Source organism: Urtica dioica, chromosome 3 (assembly GCF_054948205.1).
Source record: "Urtica dioica subsp. dioica isolate 48M chromosome 3, U.dioica_male_clone48M_v1_H2, whole genome shotgun sequence".
Lineage (NCBI taxonomy): Eukaryota > Viridiplantae > Streptophyta > Magnoliopsida > Rosales > Urticaceae > Urtica > Urtica dioica.
In genome coordinates, this window is record NC_142758.1 from 477,751 (window position 1) to 497,530 (window position 19,780).

The 19,780-nt window shown below is 37.1% G+C and overlaps 2 protein-coding genes across 3 annotated transcripts; one reads left to right on the plus strand and one right to left on the minus strand.

The window, feature by feature from the left end:
* Positions 1–4,632: 4,632 nt before the first annotated feature.
* Positions 4,633–7,236, plus strand: LOC149401867 (uncharacterized). Its single transcript, XM_089608213.1, has 4 exons — positions 4,633–4,767; positions 4,874–4,967; positions 5,582–5,791; positions 6,391–7,236. Exons 1-4 carry the CDS (start codon positions 4,690–4,692, stop codon positions 7,020–7,022), a joined length of 1,014 nt encoding a protein of 337 aa, XP_089464339.1. The 5' UTR covers positions 4,633–4,689; the 3' UTR covers positions 7,023–7,236.
* Positions 7,237–14,592: 7,356 nt separating this feature from the next.
* On the minus strand, positions 14,593–19,522 carry PSS1 (phosphatidyl serine synthase family protein). Of its 2 annotated transcripts, XM_089609655.1 has the most exons (13): positions 19,000–19,522; positions 17,694–17,850; positions 17,493–17,561; positions 17,320–17,379; positions 17,015–17,105; positions 16,557–16,611; positions 16,387–16,466; positions 16,164–16,280; positions 15,978–16,062; positions 15,803–15,894; positions 15,469–15,722; positions 15,088–15,176; positions 14,593–14,991 (listed from the first exon to the last, which is right to left on the minus strand). In XM_089609655.1, exons 2-13 carry the CDS (start codon positions 17,843–17,845, stop codon positions 14,858–14,860), a joined length of 1,278 nt encoding a protein of 425 aa, XP_089465781.1. In that variant the 5' UTR covers positions 17,846–17,850; positions 19,000–19,522; the 3' UTR covers positions 14,593–14,857. The 2 variants fall into 2 exon arrangements, with proteins under 2 accessions (XP_089465781.1, XP_089465782.1); XM_089609656.1 differs by lacking the exon at positions 19,000–19,522 and having other exon boundaries at positions 17,694–18,127.
* Positions 19,523–19,780: the final 258 nt, after the last annotated feature.

Here is a 19,780-nt window from a genome sequence, read left to right on the forward strand (position 1 = left end):
TTTCATGCAACAAATAGACATATCCATAACATGAAAAGTCGTCGATAAAAGTGATGAAATACCTTTCTCCACCAAGTGATGGAACGTTAAATGGCCCACAAATGTCGGTATATATAATTTGAAGGAGCTGTGAGCTTCTTGTGGCTTCTTTCTTAAACGTATGTCTTGTGTGCCTTCCCTTTTTCATTTTTTCCTTTGTTTCGAAGCATGCCTTACGTTTCAGGCAATCGTCATGATAATTTTTCTACAGAAATGGCATATATCTTTCGTTCCTTCTTGTAGATTTGGACAGATGACTGATTAAGATTTGATAATCATTGCTTTCCATTTCCATTATGCTTCAATGTTTTCTGTCCAGCTCCCAACGAGATTGGCTTAATGATTTCCAAGTTTTTTAAGCATTGCTTCCTCTTGAATGAGCATACTTTATAATTCATGCACATTCCATTTATCATTCAGAGTGCGTAATGCTCGTGAAATGTGCCATACTCAGAAGGTAAGGAATTGAGGATGAACATTATGAGGAAATTTTCATTCATTTCTATTCCCATGGTCTTCAATCTTGCTGCAATGTTCTTCATTTCGACAACATGCTCATGCATGGTACGAGAACCATCAAACTTCATGGTGGTTAATTTACCCATTAGTGCCCTAGCCCGTGACTTATCAACAGAATCGGACTGAGAGCTTTCTTCCACAAACTTCATAAATTCCTTAGCTTTTAAGTTTTCTTAAATTTGGACTTGATATTATCTTCTACAGTCATTCGCATAAACATTAGGCTCAGTCTGTTAGATCTTTGCCAAGCTTTATGGAAAGATCATTGGTCAACGCTGATAGTATCAGTAAGAGCAGCGGGTTCCTCACTTAAGAGATCCGAATCAAGATTCAGAACACCGAGGTGAAACTGAACTTGTTCAGGACCATTCAGAGAAATTAAGGCCATTTAACTCAATAACAGACATGGCTTGCGATTGAAGAGAAACAAGAAAAGAGGCCGCAAAAATATATAATATATGCTCACACATTAATGCTTTGAGTAATAAACATAATCTATAATACAGATTCAGAATACACGAAATAAACATAAGGTATACATTGAAGTCACCTTTGGGCAGAACAACAATATATACAATAAGGTAAACATAATTGATGCTAAAAATAAATTTTCACATAATAGTTAATTGACATAGTTCAATTAGATATATTTGCAATCTTTGGATATACTAAACATACCTAACCAAGCATATCGATTGACCACGATAATGTTCATAAATTATCAAACGAATGATCAACCTTTGGGCGATCCGAAAGATTTTATAACCATGAACTTCAATTTACTCAAGAGAAGAATCATAAAATACCATAATGTCATTTAACTTAAGAGCATCATATAAACATGAGTAATTTATTTATTTTAATTTGATATCCAAAACATTATAATTTGACCACTTTGGTGACTAACAAATTAATCATAATATGGATATCGAAATTAAAATATAAAAGCTTAATTCTGGCAATATAAGACTATCAAACCATGTCACTTTGGTGATCATATTTGACATCAAAAATTTTAATTTGTCACACATAAATTTTTAATGTGTTATCACTCTGGTGATTAACAACATAGATAATCATATTTATTAATTCGACAGTTAGGCTAAGCACCGACTAAGCTTTATACATTCATTAGTGAATAATTCACGACTTTGATCCGTCAACTATGATCACATCATTACCCATAAGAAACCTTGATTGTATATAAGATAAACTTCGTTAATAGTGTTTGCATAAAAGACAATTTTGATCGGTACAAGGCCAACGGAAACAGACCATCAACATAATAATAAACCTCCACTAACACCAAAAGTTCTAAATTTCAACAGATTTCGATACTATATATCATCATCATAAAAAAAAAAAAAAAAGTGATAAATTTGAAAACTTGCGATGAGAAGCATAAGGAATCATAAGCGTGTATTTGGACTTATTAATACACATCATCACCATGACTCATTGCCCAATATGACATATGTGAATTTGATTCACGATTTTTTTTTTTTTTTTCAAAACATTAGCAGAATACAAAATTTTACAAATTTTCAATAAGCCTTTTCATTCACTTATATGCAGTGAAATTATTAATACTGACGAACCATTATCTCAATGTAGACAATAATAATATTTAAAAAAAGTTGATAATACGATCTCTCAACCTATCAATTCATAATCGCAAAATACATAATCGCGATGAATAAAAATTACAGATTTTCTACCATATCAAACAATACGCATCGATTGTGAATTAAATATCACATACCATAATTTAATTGGGTGCGAACCTAAATTGTAAGAGTGACCTCGCGGATATAAAAAATCAACAATTCAACAATCAAGGGCTCTGATACTACATATAAGCATAATTTAAACGATCCTAATTAGCCAAGATCTTAGAATTAGATGATTTTCACAAAGCATTAGAGATCGAGAAAATCTACTTTAATCTATGACGAGAGCAACGGAGACGGTGACGGAATCACCGGAATTGGTTTCTCTCTCTTGATCCCTTTAGTCTTGATAACTTTTTTTTGATGGCTCAGGAAAATTGCGTAATGGGTTGAGAGAAGACCAATCCCTAGAGTTTCTCTTTATATAGACCCACCATCAGGGTATATATGGAAGTTACCTTTAATTTTAATTAACCAATAGGATTTAACCTGATTACATATTAAGCCCATAAATTGGTATTACACTTGGGCCACACACATACGTGAGCTTTATAGAATAAAGTCTAACAGTTCAAGGCCCTTATATTCGACGCCGACAACCTCATCCCCAAGATTGCACCTCAGGCGATTGAGAGTGTCGAGATCCTCGAGGGTAATGGCGGCCCCGGAACCATCAAGAAGATCAATTTCGGCGCATGTTACAACTTAACAATTTACATTTTTATTATTAAACCTATTTGATTGATATATTTTAACAATATTTGATTTGACTTAACGTAGTAAGATGGTTTTAGCCGAATTATCTAATAGTCTTACTAGCTTGTTATAAGGGTTGTCCTTGAGTTTAAATTAACCAAAGTAACAAAATATGAACCCTAATTGCGAATTGCATAGAAAGAAATGAAAGCATGTTATATAACATTTTGGGTAGTTCAAATTTTTTTTTTTTTTTGGTGTAAAAAATAAACGAAAAAATGGTATTTGAGATATAACAATTTTTAGTGGAGGTATATGTTTATTTATATTAAACTAAAAGAAGATGTATGATATTTTTGGAAATTAATGAGATAAATCGCATGTTTAAATTAAACACATGAGATATTGTTGATATTTTTCTTTGTATAATGATCATTTTATCTCTAGGTATGAGATCATACATCAGATATGTGAGTCAAGATAGATTGTGCATCAGATTTGTGGAATATGGTCAATAATCCTAATCTGAATATTATTCTAATCTGAAATATGTAAATGGCAGATTATGTATCAGATTCATAGTTAAGATTTTTTTTTTTTTTTAGATTTTGTCAATTCTAAGAATGAGAATATATGTGAATATTTGATTTGTGATTTATTTGATTTGATGAATATACGATATGAAGTTATAAAAAACACGATTTTCTGATTTGGTTTGGTCAAATGATTTTCTGATTTAGAAATTGTTAATATTATTTTATAACAATTGCGTAAATATTACTTTTGTCCCCAATACTAAATTGTAGAGCAAAATGATTCAGAAACGTATTTACAAATTGTAATATTTTAGTCATTTTCGTAAAAAACAAAAAAAATAGCTTAAAACGTATCTACAAAATTTAGTAGCTTGTTACAACTCTTAACAGTATCATTAAAATAAAATCTTAGTCTAAAAAAAATGGTTGACTTTATTTAGCAGGTCTTAAATTTAATTTTTATTTTATTTTATAAAATTAACAAGTATCTTTGAAGTTATTTATGTGTTGAATTTTTTTTTTTTTGAGGGAGTTATGTGTTGAATTTGATAAATTATAAAATTAGAAAAAGACAAAGAAGCTACAAAATCAATAGTTTGAGCATAATTTATTGGGAGATATAATAAGGGTAAATGTTTATATATAGTCGAATTTGATACCATTTTACTTTTGTTATAGTTTTAATATTTGAATAATTACGTAAATAGTCGAATTAATGATAGGTTTACCCAAAAAAAAAACCCTAATCATATACTCTACATTTATGACTGTTATAACTTATAATACACCACAATGTTGCCATTAAAGAGAAATGATAACGTGGTAGCTAACTTGGTCTAACGGTAATCCCACACTCACCTCGACGGAGAGGTTATGGGTTCAAGCCCCCATGGGATGCAGAAATGCATGCCCCCTAGAATTTATTCTAATAAGTATGTAATCTTGGCCAATAGTGCCACCTACTATGTAATCTTGGCCGATAGTGCCACCTGCGCTTTGCACAGATATATCATGTAATCTTGGCCGATAGTGCCCCAACTCAAAAAAAAAAGAAAAAAAAAAAGAGAAATGATAATAACCTAAACCCCAGGGGCATATAAACAAAAAAAAAAACTCTCCATAAATAGGCACTATATATACACATCGATATGTCTCACTTTCGTTCCAACGTGGGCTTGTCGTCTGTTTTCTGTAAAACCCTCGAAACCAACACTCTCACAGAGTCAGTGATGGGAAGTTCTTCCGAGAGAAACCAGCTTCTTCAACTATTCAATTCGCACAAAAAGGAAATCTATGAAGCCTTTGAGGTCTCTCTTTCTATCTCTCTCTTAAAACCTTTATGTATACGGTTTTTTTCTTTCTAAATCATATGATTGTTAATTTATGGTTTTTCTTTTACTGTCTGAAAATTAGGTATACGAAAAGCCTTCGGATCCTTCGCTGGTGAAGCTGAGTTGGGACAAGGTTCTTGAGATGGGCGAGGCTATCTCTCGACAAGCCACCATTGGTATCAAATTCCTTTTTACAGAATTTTCATTTACTTGCACAAAATGTTCAGACTCAAGTGATCATCGTTTTTAAATTTGTTTTTGGTTAAGTTCAAGACTTTTTTTTGTGAGGTTTTATAACGTTATATATGTTTTTTTTTTTAAGAAACTCATAATTTTTATTGAAAAGAAAGAAAGCCTTAGTTGATCTAAAGCAAAGTACTAGCTAGAGTACCAAAGATCAGTTAATATATATTTATATATTTAGCTATGATTTTAATCTGTGTTTTCGTCACGCCTTTTGTTTTCCGTAATAATGCCAAACAAGCGAAAGTCGTAGTTCTTTTGTGATGAATTTAATTTCTGATATGGTACAGCAGAAAAAAAATCTTGGTGTTATCTCGTTTCGACTTTTTAAATTGTTTGTTTCTTACGTTTTAAATGCCGCGAATCCAAAACGATTTACCTTTTCCGATACGTTTCATGTACCTGTCCGCCGTGGAAAGGAAACAATACGAAAAACCCGGAACGCAATAAAGACCTTTTTTTCAATATTTGCTAAGACCGAGGAGCTACGATGTGAAATTGTGCTTTGATTATTTTTTTTAATCATTTTTCCTTCTTCGTGATTTAGTTGGGATGATTTGGACCGGAGAGCCGCCAGTTTACGAGGAGGTGGAGGAGAACATGGGAGCGTATGTGAACACGCTGAATGGCTTTCTTTTAATCGCTTACGGAGCTTCCATTGGAGCCGGGCCCACATTGTTGAATTCCATTCGTAGTTCGGTCAAGAAGGTTCTCGACACGAGCTTCAGTGTTATGAAAGAGTCTATCGCTTCATTTGGTAACTAAATAGTCCCTTATATAAGCCCTCGCGATTTCGTCGAATAAATTTCGATCTTGATTTTGTTACTTGTGATGCGTAGTGAGGTTCGATAGAAATCTTCGAATTGAAGGTTTTGAGTGTTTCGCAAGAAAAACATACCGACGAAGAAATCGATCAACAGCAGAGAAATCTCGAGTCTTTATTGATATTTATTATAGGATAATAAAATCATGTTCTGCTGTCTAGTCTGGATTTGAGCCTTGCCTTTGGGTACATAATTTATTCGATATTCCCTTGTTGATAGTTTAATTAATGCCCGAAAAACGCAACAAAATTTGCTAGTAGGTTTCCATATTTAAAAAGTACACTATTAGTTGATCGATAGTTTACAACCATTTTCTATATCGACAGAAACGATTAGTGTCCTGTTTCTTTAATTAACTTCTCTTATATTTGGTCATTTGCAGTTAAAACTGATGAGAGATCAGTTATTATATATATTCGACCATTTCATGGTCATATATTGGATCACACCGTTCAAGATCTATATATTTCGCATGACTGTTCTTTTTCTCCTCGAAATTGAATTTGAAACTTCGGTGTTGGATTGTATATAGGAGCTTGCTCGGAGAACGACCGGACGATTCCACAGCTGACGGGCCAAGTGTGGGAGGCGTGCTCGGAACTCGAGAGGACTCCGAACACAAACGTCGCCGCGATCGGCCGGAGAATCACGAAAGTCGCCGTCTCCGTCAAAGACGTCCTCCGCGAGCTCAACGACCTCAAGGCCGGCCCCGCCAAAGAAGACTCGGATTCCGGGTCCGGGTCCGACGGAGGAGCCGATCTCGGGACCGACCTGTCGCCGGAGGAGATGAGAGTGGCCCAAGAAGCGATCTCCACGGTCTCGGGAATCCTGTCGGTCATCAAGGAGCTTCTGCGAGCGATCACGGCGCAGAAGAGCCGCGGCGACGAGCCCGGCTTCGTGGCCTCGCTCGAGAACATTCTGACGGAGTGTCGGGTTTTGGAGCCGACGGTGGACGAGCTCGGGGCGTGCCTATATCCGCCGCAGGAGACCGAGGCGATTAGGGCCGCGCTGGACAAGATCTCGCGGGCCCTCGGGAACGTCGGGGCCGAGATCGAGAGCCTCGCCGGAGCCGCCTCCGAGGGCTTTCGCCGGACTTGCGAAGACCTCAAGGGGTCGATTTCCCGGTTCAGGGCCGAGCTCGACCGCTCCGAGGAGGTCGGATAGTTGAAGTGAATTGGGTTTGAGGTGTTGGGAATTTTTTTTTTTTTTATTACAATATTTTATTCATCTATCTATATATAGAACGGGGCTTTTATAGCAAAAAGCGATAGCCTCGTAAGTAAGTTCAGTGTCGTCTGTAATGAATTTGAACATGAAAAGCCTTTCCTTTAAACCTTTTATTTTAAGTGGGAAAGTTCTACAAATATTATCATTGGCCTCTCTCTCTCTCTCTCTCTCTCTCTCTCTCTCTCTCTCTCTCTCTCTCAATGTATAGGACTCACTTTTTATCACCGGCCGAAGAGCTTGACAATCCATGCACCGGCGATGTAGAAAATGAGCGGCCAAATATTATCATCGCTATGCATTTTACTGCTCCACCGGAAATTACCTCTACTATTGAGTTTTGGACTTTAAACTGAATGGAGTCTTAGTCAAATTTAATCCTAGAAACATTGTTCATGGACTCTTTTACCTATGTTGTGGGTTGAACACTTTCATTTCATCAAAAAATAATTTTGGAGTCTCAACCTTTTAAAATTACATCGCCGCCAAATTGAGTATGATCAACGACGAAGCCACAGATAGCCCAGCCCAAAGGGATCCTCATCATTTTTTTTTTTTTTTTTTTTGGCTTTTTGCCCATTATTTTATAACAATAAATTAGTAAAATAATCAACTTAAACGTTTGGTATTGTTAAATAGCCAACGTTTTGTAAATATTAGGTAAATAGCCACTAGTATGACGTGGACCTATCAGAATTTTTTGCACTTTCCGGTTGTATCCTTCCTATTTGAATTTCCGAATTTATTTAAAATTTGAATTTTTATTTCGTGCCTATTCAAATTTAAAAAAAAATCCGTAGGCTTAATTCGTTTCCTTTTTTTTTTTAGTAACTGATTAATTACGTGGGATTGATCGATTTGTTTCCTTATTTTCGTATCCATATAATTGGTAGTTATTATTTTCAAAATTCACCGAGAAGAATTTCTTTGTTTTTTTTTTTTGAAAGGAAGTCACTGTGACTAATTCATAGAAGGCATATCAGCCAAAATTGTTTCCCATAGAACGGGAGGAACAGAGTCAAGCCACATAGAATGGGGCATTAAAGTTTAAAGTATGAGTGTAATCGGTTTGAGTTAGTCAGTTTTTTCATGTTCTATCAACCCGAATCGTTACAACTAATTTTTTATTTATTTTAAAACTCAAACCAACCCGATTGAAAGGTAAAACCAAACCAAACCAACTCGAAAATAATCAGGTTGGTTTGGGTTGGTTTTTTCTCATATACGTATATTATATATAGAACGTTTTGTCAAATAAAATCAAAATTTTACTTTTCTTTCAAAAAACAAAAAATTGGCTACGTAAGCCACCTAAACTATAGGAATTGTAAATTAGCCAACTTTTGGTAAATATTTTGTAAATAGCCAACTTGCATACGTGGCAGCCTATTAACTACCTTTTTTACATGTTTGACTGGATTAAATAAGTCTTTTATTAATCTGTTAATAAGTTAACTTGGCTATTTACAAGAAATTAACAAAAGATTGGCTATATCCCAATTCACTATAACCGTGTGGCTATATAACTTAAAAACCCTTAAAAAAACTTACGTATTAAAATAAAAATTACGCATATTTTTAATTACCAAATTTTCATGTAGTCGCAAATAATAAAGTATAATATTGAGTATTTTTATTTAATTATAATATTATTAAAATAATAATATTTTTAAAAATTATACATATAAAATACTTGCAATCTTACAAAAATTAAAGAATCAACACTATCGGGTTGGTTTGGTTCAACCCAATCTCACGACTATAAAAAACCAAACCAACCCGAAACAATTGCAGTTCGGGTTGGTTACAACCCAAACTTCATCGGATTTTAATGGGGTGGTTTAAAAAAGAGTGCGGTTTGGTTTAGATGATCGGGTTGTTCGGTTTGGCGGTTTTGATGAATACCCATAGTTTAAAGCATATTTGGCTAAAAGATGGACTGCCAGGTTACAAGTTCTGGGAATATGAATAACAGAGAACGAACTAAATTGGGAGCCATTACAGTAATGTCGCTGAGGAGTCGGCCGACCTCGGTCATCGGCAGGGGGCTGGAACGGAGAAGCTTCGGGAGGGTCTCACAGTCGGTCTGGACCAGCAGATCCGAAATTCCAAAGGACTGGGCTGCTAAGACGCCGGATTTGATGGCAAGAACTTCCGCCGGAGTAGGGCTGAAGGCGGCGTTGCTCGGAGCGATGAACGAACCGCGAACAATCCCGTCAGAGGAGCGAAAGATTCCGCTGAGACCACAATGACTTTTGTCGGAGGAGAAGGCGGCGTCGGTAGAGAGCGCCATAATATTTGGACCCGACGGGGGCCATCGGGCAGGCCTAGGGTGACGAGGAGTCTGTCAAGGAGGGCCAATGATTGCGCATTCGCGGTACTCTTCTAGAAGGCTGAGGCCATTGTTGATGCAGTCCTCCGGTATGCTAACCCTCTTGTCGTGAGCTGCAGCATTTCGGCGATTCTAGGACAACTAGGCCAACATAACGAACATATCAAAGCCGCTGCTGCTGAAGAGATCTTTGATTCAGAGCAGGAACTCTATCATGTCTCCACGGTAGCTAGTCTTGATAAAGGGCCACCATCTAGTAGATTTCCACAATGGCTTGCTCGCCGGGCAAGCCCATAGGGCGTGAAAGGAGGTCTCGATCTCGCACGCGCAACAGAAACATCTCGGATCGATCTTCATTCCTCGGGCAGCGAGGTTCCGGCATGTAGGTATCCAGTTCCTACTCGTTTTTCAAAGGAAGAAACGAACTTTTGGAGGGACTCGAAATTGCCAGAGTGCATTCCACCATCGCCTTTTAGAGAGGGTCGAGGAAGCTTCCACTGTTTAGTGAAATTCCGCAGCAACCCAGTACCCGCTTTTGGCGGTGTATTCGCCATCTTTAGTATGGTTCAGCAAGGAGCGTCCGGGGCTGAGTCGGTGATGCCCGGAATGCGGAGAATTGCTTCAACGTCGTCATCGAATAAGAGGGATCAGAGAAGTGGGACATTCCATTCACCGGAGGGGAGGGCGAGAGCCACCACAGTAATATCTGTCGGGGAAGTACTGCTCCGACGGATCCGAAAGTTCCCCGCTCTAGGAAGCCAGCGGTCCCGGTACACGGCCACGTCGAGACCATTTCCGATCCTCCACCGAGAGCCTTGATCGATAATTTCCTTACCCCAAATCAGCCTTCTCCAAAGCCCGGAGTCGTGATGGGTATTCGAGGCTTCAAGGAACATGGAGTTGGGGAAGTAGCTCTTTTTTAACAGCCGGGAGGCAAGCGAGGAAGAGTTTCGTAGGGTTCTCCACCCTATCTTGGCGATGAGGGATTTGCTGGTTCATTCCATGTTTCGAAAGCCAAGGCCTCTGTGAGATTTCCATGCACAAATTTTATCCCACCGACCCCAATGGGTCCGTTTCTTTTCTTCGTCGGTGCCCCATAAAAAGTTTACCGAGAGCTTGTGAAGATCGTTGATGAAGTGCTTCGAAAGCTTGAAACAATGCATCATGTAGCTTGGAATGGCTTGGACTATAACCTTGATGATAATTTCCTTCCCGGCCGCGGAGAAGAAATTGCCATTCTAACCTTTGACCTTGTTCCACACTCGTTCTCGAATGAAGCTAAAAACTCCGGCCTTACTCCGCCCGTATGAGAATGGGAGATCAAGATATTTGTCATGGCCCTCCGTGATGTTGACTCCAAGAACACTAGCCACCATGTTACCATGGTTTGTTTTCACCGATTTCCCGAAACTAATCTCGAACTTCTCGTAGTTGATAAGTTGACCGGAGGCACGGGCATAGGCATCGAGACAAGCCCAGACTTCCCGCCCCTCTTCTTCTGTGGCCCGGAAAAAGATCAAGCTATCGTCCGCAAAGAAGAGGTGGGAGACTAGGAGGCCGTGGTACCCAAAGCGGAGGCCTTGACTAGTGCCCATCGATTCGGCGAGGCGAAACAAGGCGGAGAGACCTTCAAAGCAAAGAAGGAAGAGGAACGGGGAAAAGAGGTCTCCTTGTCGAAGTCCTCGTTGAGGTGTGATGTTTCCTTTCACTTCTCCACTGAGGATAAAGGAGAAGTGAACAGAACGCACGTATCTCATGACTAAATCCACCCAATCCATAGCGTAACCGAGCCGCAGCATGACCGCTTCAAGGAAATCCCACTACACGCGATCAAAGGCCTTAGACATATCGAGTTTAAGGCTCCCACACTTCTCGTTGCCAAACCTTCCTCGCTTCATAGTGCGAGTGCCTTCAACTCCAATGATGACGTTGTCGAAAATTTGACGGCCTCCTACGAAAACATTTTGATCCTCTAAAATGACTCCCTCCATGGTGCAATTTAGGCGGGAAGTGATACACTTGGAGATGGCCTTATAGACCACATTGCAAAGACTTATGGGTCTAAAGTTTTTCATTTTCATTGGGTGCTTGGTCTTGGGAATCAAAGCTATGAGAGTCTCATCAAGGGTGCCGATATCCTTCTTGTGGTTGAGGACTTCTAAGAAAATTTCGGTGACACTCTCTCCCGCGATATCCCAAAACTTGCGGAAGAAGAGATTGGAGAACCCATCTTTCCCGTACGCCTTGTTAGGATCGATGTTGAAGAAGGCCGCTCGGACTTCTTCTCTAGTGAACTCCGAAATCAACCAACGATTCGTCTCCTTTGAAATGCTAGTGTCTAGGCAATGAGTAACACAAGCAATATTTCTCGAGGAAGGGTTAGTCGACGAGAAAATATTGACAAAGTAGGTCGAGATAATACCTTCCACACCGATAGGGTCTTCGGTACACCGATTAGCCTCGTCGTAGAGTCCTTCAATTTTGTTTTTTTTTTGTGTCTATGCGAGGCTTTCCGGTGGAAGAACTTTGTGTTCCGATCGCCTTCTCGGAGCCAAGCCACCCTACTTCATTGCCGCCAATACACCTCATCCTTTGCAAGGAGAGCATTAAGAGCTCTCTCTTCTTGTCGGATAGTCATGGAGTCGAAAGGAGTGGATGAGGCGTTCAATCGGTTAAGAGTTTGCTTATGTTTTTCATCTCCGGAGGAGATCTCCCGGAAGCGCTTCCTCCCCTACGTGGATAAGGTGGTTGCGCATTGAGAAAGAGATGAGTCTAGCGAGGAATGCCAATGTCGAGTGACAATAGCTTTGCACGCTTCTCCATCACACAAAGCGGCGGGAAATACAGGGGTTCCGAGTAGAGGGGCCTTCCGTGGAAAGGAGGAGAGGTCGGTGATTAGAAGCCCAAAGGTCGAGATGAGTGACGGAGGCTCGAGGAAACAAGGTCCGCCATTCCTCGTTGGCCACACAACGATCGAGGCGCTCAAGAGTGGTTTCTCCACCCGGGTTTTCACGCCTCCAAGTGCAGGGGTCTTCGATATAACCCAAATCCTCAAGGTGAGCGTTTCACACGATGGAGGAGTTTTCTTTGATGGAATTAGGTGTGGTTCTTAATTTTTTCTTATGTTTTGCAGTACACGCATAGATTTACATATATTTACCGATACATTTACATATATTTACCGTCACTGTTATGTTATAGTTAAGCTTTTTGAACGTCAATGGCTGGAAAATCATAATTCATTATCAATCGATGAAAATACAGAATGTAATCAAAATTATTTACAAACTATTATTTTTTATGACCTTGATTTGAAAAACTTTCCCATGAATTTCGATGTTAATGTCAAAATGATCAAAATGGTTGTTAGTTACGTCATTGACCAGAGAACGCTCATTGTCCTCTCCGATTCTTCGCCGGACCTGATGGAGGTAGAGATGGAAGAGATGCTTCTAAAGGCGAGAAACAGTCAGTGGGGTTTCTTTATTTTTTGTTTGTATTTTTTGGTTTTTTTTATGCATCATCATCTTGTTGTAGCGGAGGCGTCGGCAGCGGAGGAGGAAACAGAGGTGGCAAAGTCGGAGGTTATGGTTGTGGGGGTGCAGAGATGGTGGAGGTTACGTTGGTGGCTAGGAACATAGTGGAGCCTATTGCCATGGGGGCGTAGGTGGCGATCGCTAGTCTAAATGTTCGACGGTGGTGTTGACGTATTCATAAAATATATGGCTATAGATTTACAGATTTGGTACCTGTTATGTGTTATTTTTAGTTGTAAACCGTTGTAAATATTAGTGTAAATATGTACGTTTATGTCTTTCAGATTTGCCTTCGTGTAATCATTTATAAATACTTGTAAATAATAGTGTAATCAATTGTAAATAACAGTAAATAACAATGTAAATAGTTGTAACAATAATAAAAATTATAATTGGCAGTTTTTTTTTAACTTGAATTTTATTTTTCGGAAATTCTGTTTGATTTTGAATTTAATTTTTTCGACAGTAAATGAGAATAATATTTTAGGGAAATTAGTTATTATTTTGGAATATTCAGTCAAGCTAAAGAATATTTCCCATTTTATCGCATTTAGTTATGAGATTCAAGTCATTTAGTCTTTAATGATATAATATTTTATTGAATGTTGATATTTTACGTGTATTAATTAAGTCATTCAAATATTTTTATTTTATTGGTTTGGACGGGAATGATATTATGGGTATTCTTATAAAATTACGCTTGTAAATAAAATGCAGTGGCTATTTACCTAAGATTTACGAGACGTTGGCTATTTATCAATATCAAACGTTTAAGTTGACTATTTCCCTAATGGACCATTTTTTTATAATTTTCTACATTTTTTTTACCCTAAACATTTATAAATTAGCTCCCCCTAACTTTCTTTTTGCATATTAATTCCCCCTAATCTAAATTCCTGTCTTCCTTCTGAGTATGATCATTAGGTTTGTGTTTGTCTAGTGATAATATGGCACGAGGCAAGCCAAGTCACGGCCCAGATTTTAGCCCACGGAATAAGGTAAGTTCATCACTGCTTGTAATAGTGACGTCACCGATATGATCACAATGGGAAATGTGGTATGTTGGGTTATTTTGACCTAATTTTGACGCGAAGATATTGTTAGAGGAAGGACTATTTTGGAAACAAAAATGTCTCTCAAAACCTAAAGCGTTATTCACCACATTATTATTAAACATGTAAATCAAATAAATAAATAATATATCTAAAAGGCTTTTTTTTTTTTGGTGACAAAAGCAAATCTAAAAGGCTTATTAGGTTATTAATTAGAATCAGCCCTTGATAAAGTTGTGGATGAGACTTTGAGACGTGTTAAGTGGGTGATTGTGACAGAAAAACTAGCTATTGAGATGAGCTATAGCAAAATAGGGCCTATAGGTACATGAGGTTTAACATTTAATTAAACAATAATTAGCCGACACCTTTAAAAAGGGTTTGAAATGACTAAAAGAAAAAGACGGCACGTGTGTATATATATACATGCACGTAGATACATACAAACACTTGTGCACAAAAAGAATATGCTTTACAGTTTTCCGATATGTTTGGCACTTTGGCTTACCACTTGGATGGAATATCATATTATATAAAAAAAAAAAATTAAATATTTTATCCTACCGTATGGAAAAAAAAAGAACAAGAAAAAGGAAAATTAGAATATGAATAGAAAAAATTGAAAAATGGGATTATTCAGGGCCTCCCCAGCTGAAGTAAACTTTCCTTCTAAACCTAGCAGGAAAAAAGAATGAATTATGATTCTTTGCTAAAACAAACTGTGATCCACTAATAAGGCATTTACAATTTTTAGTGAAAAGAGGATCAGTATTTACAGGCAAAGATAAAACCTCAAACAAAAAGCTAGGACTCAAAGAATAATGTCGGAAAAAAAAAAAAAACGACAATTCACATTCATTGCCTCTTTCGCGCTGCTAATAAACTCCGATGCGATTGCCACGACCACACGGCGATGAACAGAAGGAGAAACGCTCCAACAGATGTCCAAAAAGTTATTAGCCATAACGGCATAGACTTCGGATATAATCCTGTTATAGACAATCAACAGAGCTAGAAATATTAAAAAAAAAAAGAAAAAAAAAGGGAGATCATGTTTTACGGGGTCGATGAAAAAGACTCGTTACCGTTTCCGAATTTGATGCAAATGAGAAGCTCGACGATGCAAATAGCAACAGAAAGCCAACACAATGCCCCGACTTTCTTCACAGGCTTTCTGCGGAATTCAAAAAATAAAAAAAAATTATTAACACCCAGTACTAGTGTCGTTTTGTACTAAATTTGAGCTATATCACTAATTTTAGACAAACCCCGACTATTTAACAAGTTTATTAGTTTTAATTGACTATCACTACTACAAATATGGGCATCAGGTGCGACTTTTTGTCGCACCTAATACCCTTCCGCACTAGAAAGCCTTATTTGTAGTAGTGTATCAGTACATATATATATAATTTAGATATATGTGTGTATATATATATATGTGTGTATATATATAGATATAGTACCGGTCTTGAAGGTAGGAGTTGTATTCGCGGATGGTGGGAATAGCGATGAGCCACCACAAGACGAGGCGGTAAATGATGACTGGGTTTCGAGGAGGAATCCAAAGAGAGAACTTGAGAAAGAAAGTGTTGAGCTCAACCGTCAGAAAAACGATGCACAGATACAAGACTTGGATGAACCGCCACGGCCCCAACAACGGCCTCCACTCGTCTTTGTCCCACTGCGCCGGCGTGAATTGTTCCAACGTCCGTTTCACCTATCGTCAAAATCATTACAATAATCATAATTAATCCCTTAAAAAAAAAAAATTATTTTCATTTTCATTTTCGTGCACACCTTTCCGATGATATTAGGCTGACGGCTTATACCGACCCACTTGTAAGTTTTTCCATCGAAATAACGAACGGTGTGCATTCCCGCCCATATACCTAGTAAGAGATATAAATGATCATTTATTTAGAAAGGAATCGAAAAAAGATTAACAGGGTTGAGAAAAAAAAATGTTTCTCACCAAACCAGTTGCAGATCAAGATATCGAGTATAATGCTGTCCCACCAACACTCGTTGAAGTTCGGTAACATGTGTCGGAAAGTAAGCTGCGGAAATATTCCAATTATCAGAAGAGATTTTAGAATCTTCGAAAACACAGAAATTTATCACATGTTTAATAAAACAAAAAAAAAGGTAATTAGTTTACCTCCATCATCTCGAAGCCGATCGATAGCATCCAAAGAAGAGGCTGATTTCGGATCAATATAGCTTTTCCCCACCATCCGATAATATGGGCCACCACGAATTCATCGAAAAGTGTTTCCTAAAGAATATTACCAAAAAAAAAAAAAAAAAAATTCCATTGAAGAAAGAATATTATAGAGTTGCATTAATTAATGAAGATATTTTGAGCAAAGTAGAAATCATACATAAACATTCTTAAACCTGCTTGTAGGATTTTCCGGGAGATATATCCGACAGTCCGCTCCATAAGATCTTTCCGGAAGCTCTGCAAAGGCAGTCATAATAGAAACAAGATTGAAATCTTTTCATACTTTAGTTTTTTTTATTTTGTTTTTTCAATCTGGAAGTGTATTACCGACGCCAAGATCAGGGTGGAGAAACTTCATAAATTGCCTAGCATCGTCACGTTTCTGGAAAATGAAAATAAAAAAGTTACAACAATGCATAATTGATTTCACATGCAAATAAAAGTGGCTGGTTTATAATTTAAGCTCTCTAGATATATAGCCATATGAAAAATCAAGTTTTGCCATATAGCCAACCTTTGGTAAATTTTTAGTACATAGCCACTGAATTTTATTAACAAAGCCAAAATGACATTAATAGTTGCAAATATTCTTAATAATTGTAAATAACTATCAAACTCCAAGGGCATAAATGGAATGCTAAAAAAGTCCAAACAATGTCACATTATCTTAATGGCTATTTACTTAAAATTTACAAAAGGTTGGCTATTTAACAAATCTCCAAATTTTGGTGGCTTAGTTACTCAATTATTAAAAAAAAATAATATCAAGAAAGTGAGAAACTAACCTGAAAAAGAAGAAACGTGAGAGCAACAAGGTAAATAACAGCCATTCCGTGAACTAAGCGCCAAATCGCCGGATGAGGCCTAATCAGAATCCTGTATTTTTGAAATTTCACATCACCAATATTTAATAACATTGACATTCATATCCATAACCAACCCAACAACTAAAAAAAACCTCTTAAGAATCAGGACTTGTATATCGACAGACTCCTAAAGAATACAGACTCAAATATATTGACAGTGTCCATATATAAATAAATTCTAGACCTCAATCGATTGTTCATCAAAAGTCTCAGTAAGAACTTACGTAGAAGGGGCTTGAAGCAAGCAATAAGCGAGGAAAACGGCAATCATAGCCCAAACGCCTCTGTAAATTAATTATATACAAAGAGCAAAAAAAAAAGAGTGTTACAGTTCTTCTATTCTTCTACTTCTTCTTTTGCGTCAAGACATAAGTCGAAAAGTCAGATAACAAATTACCTTTTCACTCTCGTCACAAGATCTCCCGACGATTCACTGCTTTGTGGATCCAAAGCCCCGCTAGCCCAACTGATTTATAGTTTCCAAAGCGAATTAAGAAAACGAAGACGAGTAACAACCGATTGTAAAATCGAGACTATACACACAATTGATTGCTACAAAAAAAAAGAAAAAAAAAAGAAGATTCTTCACAAGACTCACATGAGAAAGCAAGCTCCGATGAGCAATGTGGAAATGGTGCGAGGCTTGTACGCCCAAGCAGTCCACGGATCGTGATCATCACCGGAACTCGATTGACTCACATCTCCGTTTTCTTCGTTTCTTCTCAATCTCCTATGCCCATTAGTCTCCATGCTAACTGCAAAGAAAAATACTAATACAAATCACAACATGGTATATCTATACATCTCTGATTTATAGACACAAAAACAAGAAACTAAAAAAACTACTAAAAATCCATTAATGAGAGAGAGAGAATGAAGGGGTGTGATGATGATTTTCTCCTCAAAGTTTTTGATGGTCCCGGTTTTGTCGCGAGCGTGGACGATTATTGCGAAAGTTACATCTCCATGAAAATGAAATTCTTAATAACACTAAGGCCTACATGTTTTTTGCTTGAAAACGTTAGAAAAAAATATTCATTCTTGAGAGCCACAAATGAAATCAAGTTCAGTCCCTACTGTCATGTACTAAACACCCTTCTTCATTCAATTTTGTCATAAGGTTCGTATTGGTTTGTACTTTTTCACTTTGATCATCTCAGTAAAGTATATAAACTCTTCCTTCCCACACGAAAAGAAAAATAATTTGAAAAGTGATTTCATATGGCCCAAATAGATTTTTTCTCCTCGAGTGAAATTCTCAAGCTTATCTGGGTAAAGAATAAGAAGTAAGTAAAAACTAAAAGAACCGAGTTTCTACTTCTCTTTTAGTCAAACACATTAAGTTTTTATATTATTTTTTTTTTATCAATTAATATTGACTAATTCACAAGAAACATGACTCCACATCTAATCAACATGCATGTATAAAGTGCACACCAAGCAAATATAAATCAATTTTAATAGTTATACTTATACATCAAAGAAAGCAAAATAGTTGAAAAGCTGTAAGATTACTTTTAAGAGCCATTCTTGAGCAAGAAACCCCATTTAATACAAGATGAAGTATTGTAATTAAAAATTAAACGGTCAAACAAGAACATGAATCAAATAAGACCCAAAAACCAATCTCAATCAATGATCCAATAATCCCAAACAATTCACACACCCATTGCATGTTAAAAGCTACTAATCATGAATAGTTACAACCAAAACACTTTTCCTCTGAAACAAAATTAAAAGTCTTTTTCTTTTCTCAGCCATAAATTTGTAAGAACAAATACGTACTTCCCCGAAATGACTTCGCAGATTCACCGATAAATACGTACACACACATGTATATCATATGTATAGAGAGAGAGAGAAGGCACATGTATATCAGCGAGAGAGGAGAGAGAGAGGCTTACGTAAAGATGGAGGAGAGAGAAAGAGAGACTGACAAAGAAGACCTGAGCGTACGATCAGAGGGACCGAGGATCCTGAGCCGTCGGATCAGAAGATCTTTCGAATTCACGGTTTTTTGTTTTTCTTTCAATTTTAACCGAACGGAAACGAAATCACAACTCAGCTATGAAAGATTTGAATCACTGAGGAGACGATTTATTCATTTATTTCGCAAACAAAATAAAAGAAACACACACAGCGAAGAGGAGCAGGAAGAAGATGATAGCATCGCGAGACTATCTCTAGGGGTATATATGGCTGTGTGTATCTATATATGTATATATATTGTGTGTGAGTGTGTGTTTGTGTGATAAAGATTGGATTTTGATGCTGTATTGGTATTTGTAGGTTTTGCAGTGGCAGAAATGAAAATTTAGGTGTTTCTCTCTCCTCTGCCTCAGATAGTTTAGAGAGAGAAAGAGTGTCTTTGGGTCTCTCTGCAGCAGCGGCGAAAAGGCAATGGATTTATTACGAAGCGAAAAAGAAAACAATTTACTCCTATTAATATATTTATATTTATATATAAATATAAATATATATAGGGGTACATAAATATTCGTGTGAGAAAATGAGAAGAACGAGACAGAGGGAAGAGTACGACGGTCAAAGAGAGATTTGAATATTTCTGCAATTAATTAGTTTTTTATTTTATTTTTTTAAGATAAGAAGATATGACGGTTTTAAATTTGTGGTTTACTTTTGATGTATCATATAGTTTTTGCTTCAATAAAACCCATGTGGTAA